Source organism: Quercus robur, chromosome 12, assembly GCF_932294415.1.
Source record: "Quercus robur chromosome 12, dhQueRobu3.1, whole genome shotgun sequence".
Classification (NCBI taxonomy): Eukaryota; Viridiplantae; Streptophyta; class Magnoliopsida; order Fagales; family Fagaceae; genus Quercus; species Quercus robur.
This window is the reverse complement of record NC_065545.1, coordinates 21759254-21781456: the sequence shown is the minus strand read 5'-3', so window position 1 is coordinate 21781456 and position 22203 is coordinate 21759254. Positions and strand designations below refer to the sequence as shown.

The 22203-nt window shown below is 34.1% G+C and overlaps 2 protein-coding genes and 1 long non-coding RNA gene across 5 annotated transcripts; 2 read left to right on the top strand and 1 right to left on the bottom strand.

The window, feature by feature from the left end:
* Positions 1-210: 210 nt before the first annotated feature.
* On the top strand, positions 211-3190 carry LOC126709643 (uncharacterized). Its single transcript, XR_007649451.1, has 3 exons — positions 211-645; positions 1638-1700; positions 2945-3190. It is a non-coding gene; the product is annotated as an uncharacterized LOC126709643 (long non-coding RNA).
* A 1874-nt stretch (positions 3191-5064) lies between these two features.
* Positions 5065-7680, top strand: LOC126709629 (protein ANTAGONIST OF LIKE HETEROCHROMATIN PROTEIN 1). Of its 2 annotated transcripts, XM_050409937.1 has the most exons (4): positions 5233-5376; positions 5921-5993; positions 6149-6248; positions 6481-7680. In XM_050409937.1, exons 3-4 carry the CDS (start codon positions 6191-6193, stop codon positions 7533-7535), a joined length of 1113 nt encoding a protein of 370 aa, XP_050265894.1. In that variant the 5' UTR covers positions 5233-5376; positions 5921-5993; positions 6149-6190; the 3' UTR covers positions 7536-7680. The 2 variants fall into 2 exon arrangements, with proteins under 2 accessions (XP_050265893.1, XP_050265894.1); XM_050409936.1 differs by lacking the exons at positions 5921-5993; positions 6149-6248 and having other exon boundaries at positions 5065-5376.
* Positions 7681-11652: 3972 nt separating this feature from the next.
* Positions 11653-20426, bottom strand: LOC126708720 (protein NETWORKED 1D). Of its 2 annotated transcripts, none has more exons than XM_050408599.1 (5): positions 20105-20426; positions 19726-19798; positions 19332-19598; positions 14140-18245; positions 11653-13158 (listed from the first exon to the last, which is right to left on the bottom strand). In XM_050408599.1, the coding sequence occupies exons 3-5, from the start codon at positions 19432-19434 to the stop codon at positions 11953-11955; spliced, it is 5415 nt and encodes a 1804-aa protein (XP_050264556.1). In that variant the 5' UTR covers positions 19435-19598; positions 19726-19798; positions 20105-20426; the 3' UTR covers positions 11653-11952. The 2 variants fall into 2 exon arrangements, with proteins under 2 accessions (XP_050264556.1, XP_050264555.1); XM_050408598.1 differs by having other exon boundaries at positions 20174-20426.
* Positions 20427-22203: the final 1777 nt, after the last annotated feature.

Below are 22203 nucleotides of genomic sequence, written 5' to 3'. Positions count from 1 at the left end.
TATATATATATATATATATATATATATATATATATGTGTGTGTGTGTGTGTGTGTGTATCTATATGCAAAGTGATATTATTTTTGTAGAAAAGTAAGTGTGAATGCAAGAAATTATTTTGGTAGAAAAGTGAGTGTGAATGCAAGAAAGTTGAAAAGATGAGTTATCCTCCCTTTCCTTAGCAATATACGTATGTCACCCAAGATAGTTCACCCAAAATATTTTTGCTAGACTTCTTGGCTGCACCAGAAATTTCCCTTGGTCATTCTTGCTTTACTTCTTTGTTTTCTTCCTTCTTTGTTCTTATTGGTTGCACTTTATCTCTTCTTTGACTTTCTCAAAGAAAGAAGACTTAAGAAACTCTTTTGCTCCCATTTCCCACGGATCCATGCAAATCAGAAATTTGCACCTCACTTTACACTCTTAAGGAAAGTGCTAGGAAGCTCTCTTGAGTCTTCCCTCAAGTCCACCGGTTCACACACCAAAAGAAAGACAAAACCCCACCCAAAAGTCTTCCCCTAATCTCATTTTCTTGGCTGCACCAGATAGAAAGTCCAGCAGCAAGAAGGAAGCTTCTTTCAACTCCCTCAAGCTCTCTACCTCTCATACTTCTGGTCCAGCCACTAGGAAAGGAAAATCCTTTCATGTAAGTCTACATTTATATACATATATATATATATATATTCTGTTTCAAGAAGCCTTGAATTTGTGTTGGTGATTTGTTGAAGGTAGATTAGGGTTTTTATTAATTAATGATTTTGTATGATTAAGGAAGTACGAAAAAGTTAGGATGAGTATTGTTGATGCTGCTGCTGGGATTTTTGGTTGTGTTTATTTTGCCCTAAATGGTTAAATGACTGCATGTAAGTGTTTTATAACATGTCTTATAAGTGTATAAAAATCCCCATATGAAAATACCACTCTTTGATAATTGTTTGTGAATTTACGAGAAAAACGTTGCAAAGCTGTCACTGTGACAGATTCTGTGTTTGTGTATGTTAAATTATGTATTAAATTATATATAGTGAATTTGGATGCTAGGGATAATTCCTATGAAATTTAAGACACTTGTGGTTGTTACTGAATTGGTCTCACAGTATTTGGATTAATATAAAAATAATGGTTTAATTTATAAATTGCATGAAATTCTGTCAGGACAGATTTGAGTATGTTGTCTTGCATGATTTTTAGTAAATTATGGGTTTATGCTTTGACTACGAAATTTTTATGGTATATACTGGACATACAGAGGAGTAGTTTTGTAAATTTTCATGACAATTGGATATGTTTGAACAACCCATTCGTATTTTACAAATGGAGCATACGCTGCTAGAATAAAACAGTGAACAGTAAGGGACATGCCTAACTTTGAGGATTTAATTCTCAAGTTAGGGTGTATTTTTTGAGCTATAATTTAATACGCTCATCCTTTGGTATGTTGGAAGCATATATAAATTTTATAGATTGGTTTCTCTATGGTTTGGCTGCAAATGTGTTTGATGATTGTATCAAATGCTTTGGGGAACTTTATGTGATGAGAATTAGGATTTCCTTGATTCTAAGAGATAGGCTTTGAGATGAATGTGAAGTTTATGATAAGGAATTATGGATAGTAATAAGCTTTGATATTTGGTTTAGGTGTTACCAGTTTCCCAGGTTTAAGCTCCTTTGACTTTAGGCTCTCGGTTCCTCTGCTTTCAGGTAAGGGATAAGTTATATGGGCATTTGATAAGTCATGAGATTATTTTAAAGTATATTATGCATTAAAATGTTTTTGATTAGAGATATGGCATGTAATCATTATTCTGACAAAGATATGTTCGTGAGTTTTCGAAAAACTTATGTATATGATTTAAGCATATTGATGCTATTATTGATTCCACGAACATGATGTTTAATTAAAAGAATGGAAATGCTATTATTATGAAATGTTATGCAAAATAAGAAATTTCAGTATGATGTAAGGTATGAAATGTTTTCGGGTTATGTCCTCTGGTAATCTGAACTCGGCTAGTAGGGGTTAATTACTGGCTTTCCATGGAAATATGTTATCTGTTTGGCCATTAAAGTAGAGGAAATGGGGTTGCCTGTAACTCTAGGCCATTTAAAGTAGAGGAAATGGGGTTGCCCGTATCTCTAATCTGACTAAGGCCTTCTCCCCAATGTGTACGGACGGCGGAGAGGAACAAAACCTGGAGGGGATGTGCCATCAGACCTCCCAAAGGGGACAATATCATACACACGGGGGCACCCAAATGTGATGAGGCCTTCTCTGTACAGCTTATCAGACATGGACTAACCAATAAGTTATTTATGAACAGCTATGTTATGTTATTAATCATGAGAGAATTATTTTGTTTAAATGTAATATGAAAAGTTAAAAGCTCTCATGAAAATAAGAAGTTTCTAATGAAAAGAAAGCTGTTCATTAAAGATTAAAGTTTCTGAAGTTCTGTTATGCTATAAAGGTAAAGTTCTGACGAAAGTACAAGTTATGTTTAAAAGTTATCAGATACCTGTTCTTTATGAAATATTAAGTTTTACGACTATGAAAGTTATAATATTTTTGGAAAGAGGTTTATAAAGAAAAGTTTTCTTATTAGTCAAGATGTTTCTAGCTTAATACAAAGTTGCCGATTATCTGATTTAAGTTAAAATAATTATCATGTAATGAGAATATATGTATGGCGACTTTGTAGGAAGTGAAAGAAGTTTAATCCGAAAGGTTTTGGTAATATTAAACCGATAAGAAAAAGGAGAACAATTATTTTCTATGATGAGCGTATAAGCTATTATTATGAATAGTATAAAATACTATGCATGAAAAGATGTTCTTCTGTTCGAATATTCATAGAATGAAATGATTTGGTTACATGCATCCTTATTAAATTCTCATATATCTTACCTTTACTGAGCTGTGTAGCTCACCCCTTCCACTCTTTCAGTTAGTAGGTTTTATTTTGGAGCAGAGGGAGCCTTAGTCGAGTTTTGGAAGGAGCTGGTTTTAGTTTGATATGTATAGATCCTAAATTAGCAATTTGATGTGTAGCTTTATAGTATTGTGTATTTTAGGATCTAATGAAAGTGTATACCTTAAAGTATTAAGAGATGTATTATGTGAAATTCCGAAGTCGAACAATTGGTGAATTATGTTATTCTTTGGAGTACAATGTAGATGCTCTGAATGTCAAGTCAAAGGTTACATATTTAAGTAAAGAAACAAGGATTGAAAAGAAAAAGAAACTTTTAGGTAAAAGTTTTGTAAAAGTTAAGTGGTTCTTGTTAATATTAGGTTTAGGCTTGATATTAGCATGCTGGTCATGTTCACAAATCCGAGTATCGGGTTTGGGGCGTGACAAATATGACAATGGAACCATTAAATTTGAGAAAATAAAATAAAGGAACCACTATATGTGACAAAAGAACTGTGAAATGTGATGTTGGAACTGCACAATATGATAATAAAACCGTCAAATGTGAGGAAAAAAAAAAAAAAAAAAAGAACCACCGAATGTGACAAAAGAATTATCAAATGTGATGTTGGAACTGCACAATGTGAGGATAGAACAATCAAATGTGAGAGAAAAAAAGTAAGTGAACCACCAAATATGAGAAAAGAACTGTCACATGTGATGTTAGAACTGTACAATGTAATGATGGAACTGTCAAATGTAAGAAAAAAGTAAGGGAACCACCAAATGTGAGAAAAGAACTGTCACATGTGATGTTGGAACTACACAATGTGAGGATGGAATCATCAAATGTGAGAAAAAAAAAAAAAAAAGGGAACCACCGAATGTGACAAAAGAGTAAGGGAATCACTAAATGTGAGAAAAGAACTGTCACATGTGATGTTGGAACTACACAATGTGAGGATGAAACCATTAAATGTGAGAAAAAAAAATAAGGGAACCACCGAATGTGAGAAAAGAGTAAGGGACTCACTAAATGTGAGAAAAGAACTGTCACATGTGACGTTGGAACTACACAATATGAGAATGAAACTGTCAAATGTGAGAAAAAAGTAAGGGGACCATTAAATGTGAGAAAAGAACTGTCATATGTGATGTTGGAATTGCACAATGTGATGATGAAACTGTCAAATGTGAGGATGAAACTGTCAAATGTGAGAAAAAAATAGGGGAACCGTCGAATGTGACAAAAGAATAAAGGAACCACTAAATGTGAGAAAAGAACTGTCACATGTGATGTTGGAACTGCACAATGTGAGGATGGAACTGTCAAATGTGAGAAAAAAGTAAGGGAACCATTAAATATAAGAAAAGAACTGTCACATGTGATATTGGAACTGTAAAATGTGACGATGAAACTGTCAAATGTGAGAAAAAAAGTAAAGGAACCATTAAATGTGACAAAAGAACTATCACATGTGATATTGGAATTGCACAATGTGACGATGAAACCGTCAAATGTGAGAAAAAAAAAAAATAAGGAAACCACTAAATGTGAAAAAAAAACCGTCACATGTGATGTTGAAACTGAACAATGTGAGAATAAAACCATCAAATGTGAGGAAAAAAATAACGGAATCGTCAAATGTGAGAAAAAGTAAGGGAACCATTAAATGTGAGAAAAGAACTGTCACATGTGATGTTGGAACTGTACAATGTGAGAATGGAACTGTCAAATGTGAGAAAAAGTAAGGGAACCATTAAATGTGACAAAAGAACTGTCACATGTGATGTTGAAACTACACAATGTGACGATGGAACCGTCAAATGTGAGAAAAAAAATAACAGAACCATCAAATGTGACAAAAGAACTGTCACATGTGAAGTTGGATCTGCACAATGTGAGGATAGAATCGTCAAATGTAAGAAAAAGGTAACAGAACCACCAAATGTAATAAAAGAACTATCACATTTGATATTGGAACTGTACAATGTGAGGATGAAACCGTCAAATATGAGAAAAAAATAAATAAAAATAACTATTAGACCAAGTTTACTATTAGTGGGTACGGTAACTTTTTTTGGGTACTGTAGAATTACCCTCCTAAAAATGTGCTAATCAGCCAAAATTGGTACTAGAGAGTAAAGAGAGTGATCAAATGAGAGCTTCAATTAAAGCTTAATAAGAAGCTTCAAATTCCCTCAATTTTCTTGTCTCCCTCGAAGTCTAAGTCCAAAGTCCAACAACACATTTCCTGAATTTTATTTCCTTCCCTAACTCTCACTCTAACCTCTTGTCTTGTGGTCCATGGCGCCGCATAAGAAATCGAAGAAGAGCAAAAGGGAGCTGAAAAAATTGAAGAAACGCAAAAGTATAAGCACTGTGGTTCCTCCTGTTGAGTCCAAAACCACTGAGTCTGACTGGTGGGACACTTTCTGGCGCAAGAATTCTTCTTCAACCCCAGGTTTCCTTTTTTTTTTTTTTTTTTTTTTTTTTTTTTAATTTTATATATATATTTTTTTATTTATCTCACTCACTCTTCTTTTCCTTCCTTCACTGAGTTTTTTTAGAAGAAATTCAACTCATGGGCATTCATATTTTATGGTAAAGTTGTGTGTTTTTGCTATCATGGTTTTGATCAGGGTTATAGTATTAATGGGGTTCTGTTCTTTTTTCATAATTTAAGGGGGAAAAAAAAAAAGAAGAGAGACAATTTTATTTTTGTACTCTACCATGGTTTTGATCAGGATTATAGTAGTAATGGGTTTGTGTATTTGATCATGTTTGTTTTGGCATTCATATTTTGAGGTATTTTTTTCCTCTTTCATGATTTTGTTCAGGGTAGTAGTATTAATGGGTTTGTGTGTTTGATAATGTGGTTTCATTTTGATCTCACTCACTCTTTTTTACCTTCCTTCACTGCATTTTTAGTGGGAATTTAACTCATGGGCATTCATATTTTGAGGTAAAGTTATATTCTTTTTTTGGCTATCATGAATTTTTTGAAGGTTATAGAATTGATGGGCTTGTGTATTTGATAATGCTTGTTGTGCAAAAACTCGTGGGCACTCATATTTTGAGGTAAATTTATGTTTTTTTTTTCTATCATGATTTTGGTCTGAGTTATACTATTAATGGGTTTCTGTATTTGATATGTTTGTTGTGCTAAATTCCATTTGAAGGAATTTGTTATTTGGGTCCAAAATGACTTTGCAATACTCTACTTTTAAGTTTAGGTGATTTAATGGTTTTAGTACTGTCACAACACAAGCTCAGACATGTCTCAGAAAGGAATGGGTAGCGTTTTAGGCACAATCCTAGAGTGGATTCTGGAGCGTAAGCCACTGATACCTTGTTTTTAATGAGTTAAGAAACTCTGAAAAATAGAGCATAAAAATAGTGGCTTTGAGTAAGAAATTTGAAGTAGAATGATGAATTTGGTTCCTAATCTTGGAAATATTAGATTTGAGTATGAGATAAGTAGTTTGACTTTAACTTTGTGAATTGAAATCCATGATAACTTTGTGAATTAGAATTTGAAGTATATTTCTGTACTTCAAACTTACAGGTAGTTCGGTACCCAGTGATGAAGCAGAAGGTTTCAAGCATTTCTTCAGGGTTTCAAAAAATACCTTTGAATATATCTGTTCTCTTGTAAGAGAAGATCTTATATCAAGGCCACCGTCAGGGCTTATCAACATCGAGGGAAGACTTCTTAGTGTTGAGAAACAGGTTGCAATCGCCTTGAGAAGGCTGGCCTCTGGTGAGTCCCAAGTCTCCGTGGGAGCTTCATTTGGGGTTGGCCAGTCCACAGTTTCTCAGGTGACTTGGAGATTCATTGAAGCACTAGAAGAACGTGCCAAACATCATCTCAAGTGGCCTGATTCCAATAGAATGGAGGAAGTCAAGTCCAAATTTGAAGTGTCTTTTGGGATGCCTAATTGTTGTGGAGCCATTGATGCAACACACATCATCATGACCCTTCCCGCTGTACAGACCTCTGATGATTGGTGTGATCCAGAGAATAACTACAGCATGCTATTGCAGGGAATTGTTGACCACGAAATGAGATTTCTTGATATTGTTACAGGTTGGCCTGGAGGCATGACAGTTTCCAGGGTATTGAAGTGTACTGGTTTTTCCAAACTCTGTGAGGGTGGAGAGCGGTTAAATGGAGGTGTAAGAACTTTACTTGGAGGAGAGGACATTAGGGAGTTTATAGTTGGTGGAGTTGGCTACCCTCTTCTTCCATGGCTCATAACCCCCTATGATAGTAATGGCCTCTCGGCTTCCATGTCCACGTTCAATGCCTTGCATGAGGCCGCAAGGTTGCTTGCAGTGAGGGCATTCTCACGGGTAAAGGGTAGTTGGAGAATCCTTAACAAGGTTATGTGGAGGCCAGATAAGCGGAAACTGCCTAGCATTATCCTAGTATGTTGTTTACTACACAATATTGTGATTGACTGTGGAGATAATTTACTTCCAGATGTTGCTTTGTCTGGTCATCATGACCCTGGATATGGAGAACAGTACTGTAAGCAAGTTGATCCATTGGGGAGGACTATGAGAGACAACCTAGCCAAATTCTTCCATCAGGGCAAAGAAAAAGCTGTGTCAAAGTAATCTAATTCTATTCTTTATTTACAGCACTAATACTGCTTTCTGTGTTGTTGTAGCCTAGATTGAAGTTCAACCTCTTTAAACGGGTGTCATGTGCATTTTGTTGTTGAAATTAAGATTATAAAAACAGTTTATTCTTTGAAGTGCCGTTTGGTTTTCTAAACGTCAAGATTTGGTTATTTGCCCCACTTTTTGGGGAATGTTGGGGCCATAACTTTTCTTTGGTATTGAGGATCATTTCGGATTCATAAGTTTCTCATCAATCATTTTACTATCATGTAATTATGGTTTTATCTATATATATATATATATATATATATATATAAATATATATATATATATATATCTAAAAGCTGAAGTGTAGCATTTATTGTTGCTACACTCTAGTTGAGCCACATCAGCGACCGTATCACCTACTTATTTTCAATCATTTCTCTCTTATTTTTTGACTCTTTTTATTTATTTATTAATTTTGTAGTTTACTTTTACATTTTCTCCAACTTTTCCCTTTCCTTTTTACTTTTTCATCTCTCCACTACTATCAACATTAATATCACTCTTCCTTTATCCCTTCATCTTTCTTTTATTTTGACTATTCTTATCTCCATCCTCTTACTATAAATTTGTTATTCTCTCTTTCACTCTATACGTATTTTATAACATAAAAAGGTTATTCTCTCTTTCTCATGTTTTTCTTTTCTTTCTTTTTGGGTGTTTTTTGGGTATCTTTACTTTATGTTGATGAGTTTCCATGTTCTTTGGAACTCTACTATTATTCTCCCCCTCTTTCTCTCTCTCCCCTTTTATGTGTGGATTTTTTTTTTTTTTTTTTTTTAGATTGATGAATTTGTGTTCTTTAGAACTCTCCTTTAAGTTGTATTTCACACTCCAAACTTTTCGGTTTTATGTTTTTAAGTTGTGATATTTCTTTTTCTTTTCTTTGATTGTTAAATGCTATCATATTGCATTATAAAGATAGTATATAAGAATATAATATTATTCAATTACATAATATGACTTGTATAATTTGGTATGATTATATCATTTATTTTGACTATTTTTCTTCTTATCTTATTTTCTATAAATTTATCTAATTTAGGTATCTCCTAAAAAAGGTGATTATTCTCTTTCCCGATTATTTATTCTTTTTTGCAACAAATCATAAGTAGCAAGTTATTACTGGTTATTATTATTGAGATAAAAAAGTAATCCTAGTAGTAGGTTCAAATTTGAACCAATAACAACTAACTACTTATGATTTGTTGTAAAAATGTTGTGAACGTATCACTTCTCCTTAACTTTAGGTTGATGAATCATTGTATTTTTTTATAACACTCTTTCTTGATTATTTATTGTTTTTTTTTTTTTTTACCTTTTCATCTCCCCACTACTATCAACATTAATATCACTCTTCCTTATTCCTTCATCTTCTTTTTATTTTGACTATTTTTATCCCTATCCTCTTACTATAAATTTGCTATTCTCTCTCTCACTCTATACATATTTTATCACATTAAAAGGTTATTACTCTCTCTCTTTCTCATGTTTTTTTTTTTTTTGGTATCTTTACTTTATGTTGATGAATTTCCATGTTCTTTAGAACTCTACTATTATTCTCTCTCTCTCTCTCTCTCTCTCTCTTTCTCTCTCTCTCTCTCTCCTTTTTTGTGTGGATTTTTTTTTTTTATGTTTTATATCTTTACTTTTGGTTGATAAATTTATGTGTTTTTTAAAATGCTACTTTAGGCTGATGCATACCACTCCAAATGATAAATAGGATTAAATTGTATTTCATGCTTTAAACTCTTTGGTTTTGTGTTTTTAAGTTGTTATATTTCTTTTTCTTTTTCATTTTTTGATAATCATTTCTTTTTCTTTTCTTTGATTGTTAAATGCTATCATATTGCATTATAAAGACAGTATATAAGAATATAATATTATTCAATTACAAAACATGACTTGGATAATTTGGTGTGACTATATCTTTTATTTTAACTATTCTTCTTCTCATCTTATTTTCTATAAATTTATCTAATTCAGGTCTCTCTCGAAAAATGTGATTATTTTCTTTCTCGATTATTTATTCTTTCTTGCAACTTAACTTTAGGTTGATGAATCATCGTATTTTTTTATAACACTATTTTGGGTTAATATACGATTTTGTGTGTGTTTTTGAGTTCTCCATCACAAGCCTTTTCTCTCTATCTTATAGCTTTTGTTTGATTTTTGTTTGACATAATACTTAGTTATTTTGAAAAATAAAATTAGAATTTATATCAAAATACAATCTTGCTATGTATTTGAATGAGTTTCTCAACTATTGAAGCAATATCAAGTGTAATTGTGTGATGAGTTTTGATTATTACAATATCTCATTTAAGAAATGAGAAATTTGAATAATATATTTGAAAAAAGAAAGAAAAAGAAAACAAAACATACCATAATATAATTTAGAAAAATATGGACTACGTCAAAAAGAAATAATTTCAATCAAACACAACAAATAATAATATGATATATATATATATATATATATATATATAAAGATGGATAGATGAAAAATAATTTTAGAATTTTTTTTTTTAAAATTTTCAGAGAGAACAAATTATACATCATACCACAATATCAAAGTAATCATATATTCTCATGCATCGTATGGGTCTGCGACTAGTTTTTAATAACATCAAGTGTAATTGTGTGATGAGTTTTGATTATTACAATATCTCATTTAAGAAATGAGAAATTTGAATAATATATTTGAAAAAAAAAAGAAAAAGAAAACACAACATACCATAATATAATTTAGAAAAATATGGACTACGTCAAATAGAAATAATTTCAATCAAACACAACAAATAATAATATGATATATATATATATATATATATTTATATATAAAGATGGATAGATGAAAAATAATTTTAGAATTTTTTTTTTTTTTAAATTTTCAAAGAGAACAAATTATACATCATACCACAATATCAAAGTAATCATATATTCTCATGCATTGTATGGGTTTGCGACTAGTTTTTAATAACAGCTCGACTATTAGAAATTGAAAGCAAATGAGAATGACACCATTGTCATCCGATGCCTAAGAAGACTGAGACGAACAAGAAAATTTCAATCCTACTCTCCACTAGTTTATAAGATTTTATGATAAGGTGATCCAATATCTCCATATCTCTTTATTTTATACACTGAAGTTTTATCTAAATGATTAAAAGAGATTTTTTATTTTATTTTATTTTTTTAATTATAAAAGATTAAAAGAGAAGTTGATTTCTCTTTGAAGAGTGTCCATGCTGCTGCCTGTGGACCAGAATTTTCTTCAATTATTATATGCTGATGATTTGTTGCTCCTTTGCAAAGCAAGAATCTCAGAGGTGTTTTACTCTAATGGGGTACTTGGAAAAGTTCTGTTTGTGGTCTGGCCAAGCAATAAACAAAGGAAAATCTGGATTTTTGTATCTAAAGGGGTCGATAGCCAATTTATTCAGCAGATTAGTTTCAATTATGACATTTTTTAAAGATGAAAATAAAATATTAAGAATGTGAAATGATTAGGAAAAAAAAAAGAATGTGAAAGTTTGTTTGAGTGAATTCACATGTGTAATTAAATTTGATTTTCCTTTTCATTGGCGAAGATAAATAATAAGGAACAAAGGGTGTTACTGTATTAGATTTGACCAGCAACCCCCCTCCAATTTGTTCAGTTTATTTGGCATATGTACACCTTTTTAAAAGTTTGCATTTTCTAAGTACAAATATACTTCTGCAGTTTATTTTTTTAGTGAAATAAATCAATGCAAATAAGTTATACAACTGTCGTAATTTAATAATTTGAAAAAAAAAATGTTTCTAAAAAAAATAATTTGAAAAATAAATGCATTAAATGTAATTATGAATTAAGATGTTTGAAATTAAAGTGTTAAAATGTGTTAAACAACATTAATAAAGAGTTGTCAGAAATTCACGAGGCAGAAGTATTTCAATTCCTCTTTCAAATGGCACACCACATGGTAGAAACTCAAGTTATTGCAAGCTGAAGTTTTGCTATTTTTTGTGTACATAGATGTGCAATGCGTAAAATTCAATCCACAAGACAACATCAGCAACCTTGAGAGAAATACCATTTTCATTTACACCCAGATTATTTATGCATGGTAGAAAATATAATAGGAAGCGGGGATGAACCACGCTCCCAAGAGAGCAGCCTTTGTAAAATTAGAAGGGGCCTGAAATTTACTACAGGGTCTCTAAGCTAAAGAAGACCTGATCCTCTCTATAAGACATTGTAAAAACATGTAGGTCTAAAACACCTGTAGGTCTAAAACACCTGTATGAATGGAACTCTACAGAAATCAAACTAAAGTCTCATTACTTTATCCTGATTATATGCCGAAAAAATGAAACTGCTTCAATCCCCCTTAGTTGGAGGTTGGACACATGCACAAAAAGGCGCCTTCTTTCTCTTGTGGCTGGTTCTTACCCCACCATAAAGATAATCTCTCAGCAGAACTCTTGGTTTTCGGTCACTGATTCTTGTTTTACCTTTGCCTTCTTTGTCATCATCGAGTTTCAGTAGAAGAAACTGTACTTTCTGCACCTCCAACTGCAAGCGCCCAATTTTGTCAGACCCTCTTCGTGCCTGTTCAGAAATTTTTCTCCTCCTAGCATTTCCACTCTCATCTGACTCTATTGCAGAAATTCCATCAAAGGACAAGGAACTGTTTTCCACTGTCTTCATCAATTTGCGGTTTACATCAAACAACTTCATGATGGACTCCTCAGATTCATCCAGCTGCACCTTAACTGTATCAAATTCAATGCCTCTGCCCTTTTTGCTCTTCTCAGTAATCCCTACCTTCCTCTTCAAGTCTTCCACGGTGATTTGAAGGTTTGTCAACTTTTGGGCATCTGAATCAAGTCTTTCTAAAATCTTCCTCTTGTTCCCTTCTTGACTGGGCTCGGTATGTCTATCAGAGATTTCTAATTTGTCCACACCTAACTCCTTCTCAAACGATGATTCTGAATAGGGATACGAATGCTTGTGTTCCTTGACAGCTCCAATCTGATTGCGAGCATGTTTTGCAGTGGCCGCCTTCTGAGACTTGCCAACCCTCAAGTCAATGCTGCCATCCCGGTTTGCGGTTTCCCATAACTCAAGCATCTGATCAGTCTCTACAGTTTCTCTCCTGCTTATCCCATATGATGAACAATCAGATACCTGATCAAGCATGATATCTTTAGTCAGAACTTCATTCCTTGCTTCAGAGATTTCACGTGTCTGTTTCCCCAGCTTTAGATCATTACTGTGTCTGTCCCCAAGTTCCTCTTTGACCTGATATGGAGTAATATGCTTGCTTGTTACAACATATTCTCGAGACAAGCGGCTTTGAGATTTTAACTCTTCAATCTCTCTCAATGCAGTCTCTAGTTTGGCATTCGTGTTAAGGTGCTCCAGCATCGCAAGCCTCTCTGCTTCTACCACTGCTTTTTCAATAGCTTTGATCCTTCTTTGCACATCCTGCAAGTCTGAAAATCCATCCGGCTCCATGGAAATTTGATCTTCATCCCTTTGTTGATAGCTTTCAGCAATAGGGTGAGTCATTAAATGAGCATCCTGCAAACATGTGGGATATAAAGCACAGACATTATTACATGAGAACCAAAATCACATGTTAGAGTTAGAAAGGGGGGTGGGGGGACACTACATCATAAGGTGTCCCTCGTATACAACCCATGTAATGAAAAACCTTATTGTGAAATTTTTAATAATGAGAAGCTAACAGTAAAATTGAGCACACTGCAACAGCTGATCAACAGTCCCTTAAAACTCCTAGAATTTTAAAAATTAGCCACGTAGGAAGCACCGATACAGAAATGGGATATGTATATGAAAGTTACCAACACAGCAATATGTTAATTCTTGAAAATTTAGGATATAATATAGTATAGATAATTTAATCAATTAATACATATACAAATATCTTTTGATGTACATATTATACTAAGTTTTAGCTTAAATGTAAGCAACAAATTCTAAGAGGCATAAAAACATGTATAAATAATAAATTATTAAGTCATTAGTTCCATAGAAAGAAAGTAAGAGAAAAAAAGAGGTGATAAAAAAATAATAAAGAAGTATCCTACACTAATTATCCATATCTTCCGTATCTGATAGGTGTCTGGTGTGGATATGGCTGCTATTTTGAAGTATTAGTGTTTCCTAATTGACCACCAAATCAGAAAGTTAATTCTACTAAATCCTACGTCTCAGCAACTCATTGAATAAAAATGTGAAAGAAGAGACAAGTCCATGCTAGTGAGGTAAGGTACATAGATAGGAGCTACCACAAACAAGAAAAATCACACTTTTATAAAGGGATTACCATTGCTTCTTCCAGTAGCAAGTTCAATTAAAGCTTTAAGAACTCATACATGTTACACGACACAATATTATGGCTCAAGGTAAATCCAATTTTGCTAATGCATAGAGTACGTATAACAGGATAAGGCAATAAATGGAATGAAGCATTTAAGAAATAGACCTTGGTCTCCATAAGGGCAGAAATTTCAGTAATGGAGAATAGATAGAAATTACCATTGCTTCTTCATTTTCAACTGTGAGAAGTTTATAATTGAAAAAAGTATGCTTCTCCAGAGATGATATGCAATTTTTGAAAGAGATGACAGCTGGGGTATATGCAGCCAACTGAGCTTGTAGTCCTCCATTTTCGAATTCCAAGGTGCTAATTCTATCTTTCAGCAATTCAATCTTCATATCTTTGGAATTACTTCTATCTTCAAGGCTCTCACATGCTTCAATTAGCTCACGAATCTTGCCTTCAAACAACACTTCACAGACGGAGGAGCTTTGCTGTTCAGAAAAAAAAGTGGCAGCCTGAGACTCCCACAGTTCAGTCTCATCTCTCCCCTTTTGCAGTTCAGAACTCAACATTTCCTCCCTAATTTTAGCCTCATCATATTTATTCTTCAGATCCTCCACTAAGTTGTGCAACTCTGTTTTCTCATTGGTTATTGCACTGATTATCTGTTCTGCTTCTGAAAGCTCATTTTTCTTACGGCACAATAGATCCTTTCCACTCACAACTTCACATCTTAATTGATCACTAGCAGATTTAACTGATACAATCTCATTCTCCAAATTATTCACCAACTCCTTGAGATCTGAATTTTCCATTTCCACACCATCATATTTACCCTCCATAATTCTTAGCTTCTCTTCTAGGTCATTAGTGACGAAACGAAGTTTAACCAAATCTTTGGTGAGCTCTTCCAGTTCCACGAACTTTTCAAAGACTATATTATTAAAAATCAGAGAAAGGTTACACTGAGACATTGTTTCACCAAACAAGGCCCAGTGTGCTTCTTCTAGGTTATGTTTTTCATCCCCTAAGTCAAGTACCTCCTTACTCAGGGATCTTTTCTCTTCAAGCACCTTGCAATTCTCTTCCTGCAGGTTCTGGTTGGCCCTTTGCAAGTCCAACAACTGCTGACTCAGATTTTCTGTTTCAGTTGTTAATACCTTCTCCCTCTGATCTCCCTCCATTACTTTCAACCTCAATTCTTCACTCATCTCCAAAAGCTTTTGGATTTCAGTCTGCAACAATGAGGACTGCTCACACCGAATCATGAACTCTCGAGCAAGGGTGTCTCTTTCTGTCACAAGATTTGCTTCATCTACTTTCAGTTGCCCAAGTAGTGTAACAAGAACTGACTTCTCAATTAGCAGCTGCTGATTTTCATCGTAACTCCTAGACAGAGAGTTTTGTGTCTCTTGAAGTTTGCACAGTATGTGGCTTAGAACAGCTTCATCTTGGTTGATCTTATCTTCAAACCAGTCTGCATCAATGCCAAGAGTCTTCAACACCTGATACAATCCCATCCTCAATTTTTTTATTTGCTCAAACAAGGATTTCACTTCCACCTGTTGTTCAAGATTTTCATGCTCCAATTCAGAAATCAGTTTCTCTGATAATCTGGATCCTTCCAAGAGTTTTTGGCACTCGATCAAAAGAGAGAAAATTTTATCTTTTAGATCATTCACACATTTCTGCAAGACGAAGATCTCCATCTGAGCACTGACAGCTTTGTCTACCTCCTCTTCATATTCTTTCTTCCTGCACTGACCTTCTTCTTCCAAAACACAAATTTGTAATTCCATAGCAGCCAACCGAGTTTCACTCAACCTTGAAAAAATGATACGTTCTTGCTTTGCAGCATCCAAGGAAGCCTGCAGTTCCTCTACTTTGTGGAGTGCAGATTCTCTCTCATTCTCAAGACTTGAGTGCTCATATTCTAATACTGTGTATCTTTTCTCCAGATCTTCCAGTCTTTGCTTGGAAATGTCCAGCTGAGAAACTAAGCTTTCTCGCTCAGTAATCAGGCCAAACTTTTCAGTATCAAGCAACTGGCAAGAACCTTCAAGGATCTTCAGTTTCACCCTGAATGCTTCAAGTTCAGCATTTGCATCAAAAAGGGAATTCTCCAGAAAGTTCTTTCCTTCTGAGAGTTTATCCAAATTATTAGTTGTAATCTGTAACTGAGAAACCAGGGTGGCCTTTTCAGCAACAAGAGTGGATTTCTCTCCAAAAAGAGACTGACAGGATTCTTCTAATTCTTTTACCTTCCCTCTAACACCTTCTAACTCAACATTCAAATCTGAGAGAGAATTCTCCAAAAAAGCATTTTTCTCCCTAAGTTTTTTCATGATTTCCAACTTTTCCAACAGAGCAACTCTTTCACTTCTTTCTGCCTCACAGTTCTCTTTAAGTTTTGAGTTCTCATCCTGCAATTCCTTCACAGATGACCCAAAGCAGTCCACATCAAAGCCTACTGACTCCACCTGCTCTAGCATAGTCCAGTGTTTCTTGTTCAACTCCTTAAGCTCCTCTTTCAGACAGTATATTTCTTGCTGAAGTGCATTTCGTTGGTCCACTCGAAGTAAAACCTCCTCTTCAAGTTTCCCTATTGTCTCCCTTAAGCTTAAGAACTCATCTTGCAAATTTTTTATCGACACAGCTGAAGACAAATTGAGCTCATTCAAACTCTTGTTCTCCTCATTGACCTTCTGGACTTCATCCATTAAACCCTGATTACAAGTTTCCAAGTCCTTTACCATTAGGTTTCTATGCCGAAGTTCTGCCGCCAGAGATCTCAGTTCTTCCTGGGATTGAGAATGTAAATGTTGCAGAGTTTGGAAAGCAGTTTCAGCCTCCACAAATCGCAACCGCTCTTCTTGTATACAAGTCCAGAGTCTACCCAATTCCTTCTGCTTCTCTGTAAGTTCCTCACTTTGAGACCCCATCTTATGCACCAAAGACTCCAACTCGGACTGTAAAGACTGATTTGAATTTTCAAGCAGAAGACACTTTTCTTCAGCACCCTTTAACTTTGCAACCCCATCGTTTATCTCAGTATTTAGCCTTTGGGCTTCCTCCTGGGCACATGAGATTTTCTGCTCCAGACTAGATATCATCTCCAGGCTTTGCTGGTACTGGAGGGCAGCAGCTTTCTTCTCTTCAGTTAATTTGTCAAGTGCTTGCTTCAGGGTCTCAACTTCACATTCAGCTTTATTGGCTCTTCCATTAATTGTTCTGGCATTCTCCTCTGCATGTAGTAATTTGTCTTCCAAGTTTGATATCATCTCCAAACACTTTCTGTATTGAGCAAGCACAGCTTCTTTTTCAGCTTCTACTCTCACAAGGTCTTGCTTTATGGCTTCAGCTTCAACTTCAGCTTTACTAGCTCGCTCATTAAGTTCTCCAGCGTCCTTTTCAGCACGAGAGATATTGTTCTCCAAATTAGATATTCTATCTAAACACTGCTGGTATTGAATAAGACTGGTTTCTCTTTCAGACTCTAATTTGGCAAGGGATTCCTTCAAAGTTTGAACTTCAGCTTCAGCTTTACTGGCCCGTTCACAAAGTCCCTTGGAATCCTCTTGTGCATGAGAGATTTCCGATTCCAGATTGGATAATCTCTCTAAACTCTCTTGATACTGAAGTAGGCCTGCTTCCTTTTCAGCTTCAAATTTAGCAAGGGTTTTCTTTAAGGTTGAAATTCCTGCCTCAGCTTTACCCAATCGCTCAGACTCAGAAAGAACTCGAGCCTGGATGTTATGGCTCCCATTGTTTTGCACGCTTCGTTCCTTCTCCTCCGCATCTTGAAAATTGAGTCCTTTTCTTGCCTTTCCTTCGGAAAACTTTGCATGGCTCCCTGCTTCTACAGAGCCAAACAAATCATTAAGCTGTTTCAAACCCTTTCTGATTGTTACAGTATCAGATTCTTCAGTAAACACTTCATTCTTCTTCAAAGCATGGAAATGAGATGATAGTCCCAAAGCATCCTTTTGCAATTCATCAGGGTCAAACATTGCACGTACGGGGGTTGGCATATCAGGTGTTTGGGGATCAGTCATCTCATTAGCAGAACCTGCAGGTGAATCATCAGCCAGAACAAATGGAACTTGGTTTGGAAATGCTTCTGCCATAGTCCTATGAGCCTGGCGTAGCGCTCCAGTTGCATGATCATATCTTTCAGCCAACGCACGATATGCTCGGTAAAACTCCTCAACCAATTTCATAAGCTCTGGTCGTTGCTTATAATACATCTCTGCTCTCCTTGCAAAGGAATCTGCATCTTCTTCAATAAGCTTGATCATCTGTTTGACTTTGGCATCCATATCTGTTCGAGCAGAAAGGAAATCTTTGGTCAACACACACACATACACAGCATCAATGCTAGGTATAATAAGGAGGCCATCAGCCTTGGGATACATCTAGCAGGGGAAAATAACCTAGTGAAGCTAATAATTTGCAGTTGCACATAGAGCATAGAGTTGATTGCATTCTTTCCAATTAAGGGTGCAAACCTTCACTTGAGAGCCAGAAAAGCAGATATACTGATGCAAACATAATAACCACTCTAGCACAAGTCTATGAACAAAATGGTATGTAGCTTTTCAAGGAGCCACATTCCCTCAGGAACATGCTTAATAGCAGCCACCTTCTTTTTGGATCATTGATCAGATTTATGTTAAGGGCGTGCTAGTGAGTAACATGCTTGAAATACATTATTTAAAAACTTCGTAATAGCTTAAGCTTTTGGAACTAGTGTTTCAGCAAAATGGTATGCATTGTTGATGGCTAGAGAGGAGAGTAAAAAATGAAAAATGATATAAGAGCTCAACTGAGAGCAACCAGATTCTCTACCTACAAGTGTCAAGCACACTTCTGCCCTTCCATATAATGCTATCCAAAGCAACCATCACACTATTCAGTGCCATTTGCACCACATACACAACATACTCAGTTGGGGAAATGGAATTAGAAAACAATAATAATATGCTTCTGTCGTCAAAATTGAGATGGCAGTAAGACATCATTATAATAAGTAAATTCCTGCACAAATCCCTTCAAGAGATTGAAATGTGTTAACATTTTTTGAACCCAAAAAAAAAATGTTAACGCTGATAAGCTTTTTTGTTCAATTAAAGGAACTAATCACACACTATAATCTCGCAAGACTTTATTTGGTTCTCAAAAAGACAGGAAGAGAGGGGATGGAGGAGGGAACACCATTAAATGACATTTGTCTCACAAATTTTTTGACCCTTTCAATCATTTTCCTTTTCTTTAACTTCTAGGAACCAAATGGAAGTATCAAATCATTATAAACAGATCTCTAGGAAGTCTAAATTAGAAGATCTGGTACCTGAATCATTATGTCCAACAAAAATGCAAACAAGTCCTATAACAAAGAAAGCAATACCTGTAAGATTTTCCTGGAGCCATTTTGAATTTTTTGGGCTTATATGGCTGTCCCACCACCAGGAATACTTGCGTTTCGAATCAGCTTGGGATAGGGTTGCCATGATTCCAGCCAAAATTCACCACCACTTTTGAAACTCACTTTCAGGCCAATTGTAAACCAGATAGTAAATCCCAAATAATGGAACAAAACGCAGAACAAGAAATAGATAGATATAAAGCACCCAATCTATAATTATTAGCAGGATTATTTCTTGCTTCCTTGTACCTATTCAACAAAATTGACAAAAGTAAAAAAAATAGCAACCACACTTCAGCTTCAGATGAATCAGCACAATTAGCATGCGAGATCAGGTTCCAAAGAACTAGGATGAAAGAATCAGCAAGCATAGTACCTGATCAATTGGACCCCAGTCCAAAAATTATGTACAAGAAGTAACTTCTAACTTTTAGAATTTTTCAGACTACCTGATCAAACACAGACCATATAAATTGTGAGAACATGATTATGCACAAGGTAACACTTTCAGAGAATATAAGTTTAGAAATCTGTTCAATCCACAAAAGTCATGATCATGCACAAGGTATCAGAACAACCTGATAAACTACAAAAACCTTTAGAAAACATCATCAATTTTACAACTCCACGAATCCAAAAGTAAAGTAACAAACTTTTTAATACCCAGTAACTAAAAATTAAAATTTTAGTAAGTGGCAAGAGAATCAACCATACAAAGAGCCACCAAAAAATAAATAAAAAATAAAAATAGTTACCTGAAACTGATATACATGGGCATGGAAATTGTAACTGAAGCTGACAAATTCAGAGATGAAAAGGCTTACCAATGAGAATCAGATTCTGGGTTTTGTTTGGTTTGGATTGGATTGGATTAGCAGCTGTTACAAGAGCACCTTCAGCTGCTTTTCCTCTTTCATTCTCAACCCATGTTAAGTTGGATCTTTCTGTATCTGTCTCTGTCTAATATAACTCTGTTTCTCTTTCTGTTTGTGTTTTGCTTTGCTTTGCCCTTATGTTGTGGTTTGGTACCATGTGGGGCTGCCTGAGAACAGAAGAAAGAAAACAAAAACAAAAAAGGTGGGCGGAGACAAAATCACAAAACCAACTAAAATACAAAAGGAAAGGTGAATTTTCAATTAATGATTTTTTTTTTCTTTGATAGGAAGGAGTAATTATTTCCTTAATTTGGTTTTGTTATTTACTAAGCTACTCTTTTGGCAAGTTTATAAGACTCTTTTTTGAAATTTAAAAACTTTCTAGCTTCGAAATTACTAGGTTGTCCCTTTGGTTAGTATTTCAAACATGTTTTTCCTTGTGTTCTACTGCATGTTTTTACTAATCAAATTATGGTTTTGTTCATGAATTTTTAGGAGGATTTTGTTACCAAAATTACCAAAGACCTCCCAATACTTTTTTTTTTACAATTTTTTAATATCTTAGTTGTTAATCTAAATCGAAGGATTCCAAAAAAAGGCTTGATAATTGAATAATTAAAACTTACTTAGTTCTCCTTTTCAACACCGTTTGTCAAGTCTTAACTCTTAAGACTCAATGTCAATGGCATTATCTAGTTCTCTCTCCCAGGATAAACATGAACGCAATTTGGGTCTCCTAATTGTTGTAAAGAAAAAAAAAATTCTAGGTTGATTGTCATAATTTGATAAGCAATCTAAAAAAATAATTAAGATAAAAATAAAATTGCATGATATTTTTCTTATATTAACATAATAATAGAGACTATATAATTTTTTATGAGACTCTACCTACTTTTTTTTTTTTTTTTTTTTTTTTGTGGAGAAGAGACTACCTAACTTAAGACAAGATGATTAAGATAAAATAAAATTTTCAATTGTTTGACTTATCAAACTCAAATACAAAATTACATAAATGGTTGCTTTCACAACAAATTCAAACATGTTAAAACACCTCGAGACATGTATTTTATGAGCTAATCTTCCTCTTTGAACTAATTAAAAACATGACATTACTATTTTGTTATATAAAATTAGGATTAATGGTTATATTGAAATCACAAAAATACCTCTAAAGTCATTGTCTTCTCGCATGTTTTAGCACTCCACATGTCATAATCCAAGGTACCCGTACAATATTATGGTTCACTAAAAAAAAATTATCCAAAGTAAAATTTTTAAAATGTGTGAATTGGATTTTAACAAATTAATAATGATATCTAACATGATAAGATCATTCAATTTATGGATAACATGATAAAATCATTCAATATATATATATATATATTCCTTAAAAAAAATCTATTTAGAAATTAGAACCCCTTTAAACATCTGTACTAACCGTTGTAGTCTAAATTTATCAAATTTACCATACTAGTCAAAAAGTTCATTACTTGATGTAGTTAGTGAAATCCATCAATTAAAAACCTCATTTAGTTTCTTTAAAAAAAAAAAAAGGAAAGGAAAAAAATTTAAATTAATACCATAAAAAAAAATTAAATTAATAAATTTGGAAAATGTAGTAGGGGTATTTAAGTAATTAGGGGATAGAATCTTTAATGTTTGGCGTGATATATATATAAATATATATATATATATATATATGAGTCTGGTTAATAAATTCATTTTTGAAAAAGTCTTATTGGGAATTGAAAAAATTGTCAAAACTTTTTCAATTTTTGATAAATTTTTTCCAAAATTGGTTTAACACAGTAGTAAAATCCTATATATATATATATATATATATATAAAATGTCGTCTTCTTTTTCAGATAGACAAAAGGAAACGTCGTCGGGGGCGGTGGGAAAGGGGCCGTCCTGATTGGTCACGCGGCTAACTTATTCCTCTTTCCAAATTGGATGGACCACGTGTATTTCATGAAT

What these genes read in the sequence shown, in the direction of transcription:
- LOC126709629 (XM_050409936.1), top strand. Translation starts at nt 5,220, where the DNA reads ATGGCGCCGCATAAGAAATCGAAGAAGAGCAAAAGGGAGCTGAAAAAA. An exon ending in GAATTCTTCTTCAACCCCAG is followed by an intron (nt 5,377 to 6,480) that starts GTTTCCTTTTTT and finishes TCAAACTTACAG; the next exon opens with GTAGTTCGGTACCCAGTGAT.
- LOC126708720 (XM_050408599.1), bottom strand. Translation starts at nt 19,434, where the DNA reads ATGGCAACCCTATCCCAAGCTGATTCGAAACGCAAGTATTCCTGGTGG. An exon ending in GCTCCAGGAAAATCTTACAG is followed by an intron (nt 18,246 to 19,331) that starts GTATTGCTTTCT and finishes CTGCTCGAACAG; the next exon opens with ATATGGATGCCAAAGTCAAA. An exon ending in TTGAAAATGAAGAAGCAATG is followed by an intron (nt 13,159 to 14,139) that starts GTAATTTCTATC and finishes ACATGTTTGCAG; the next exon opens with GATGCTCATTTAATGACTCA.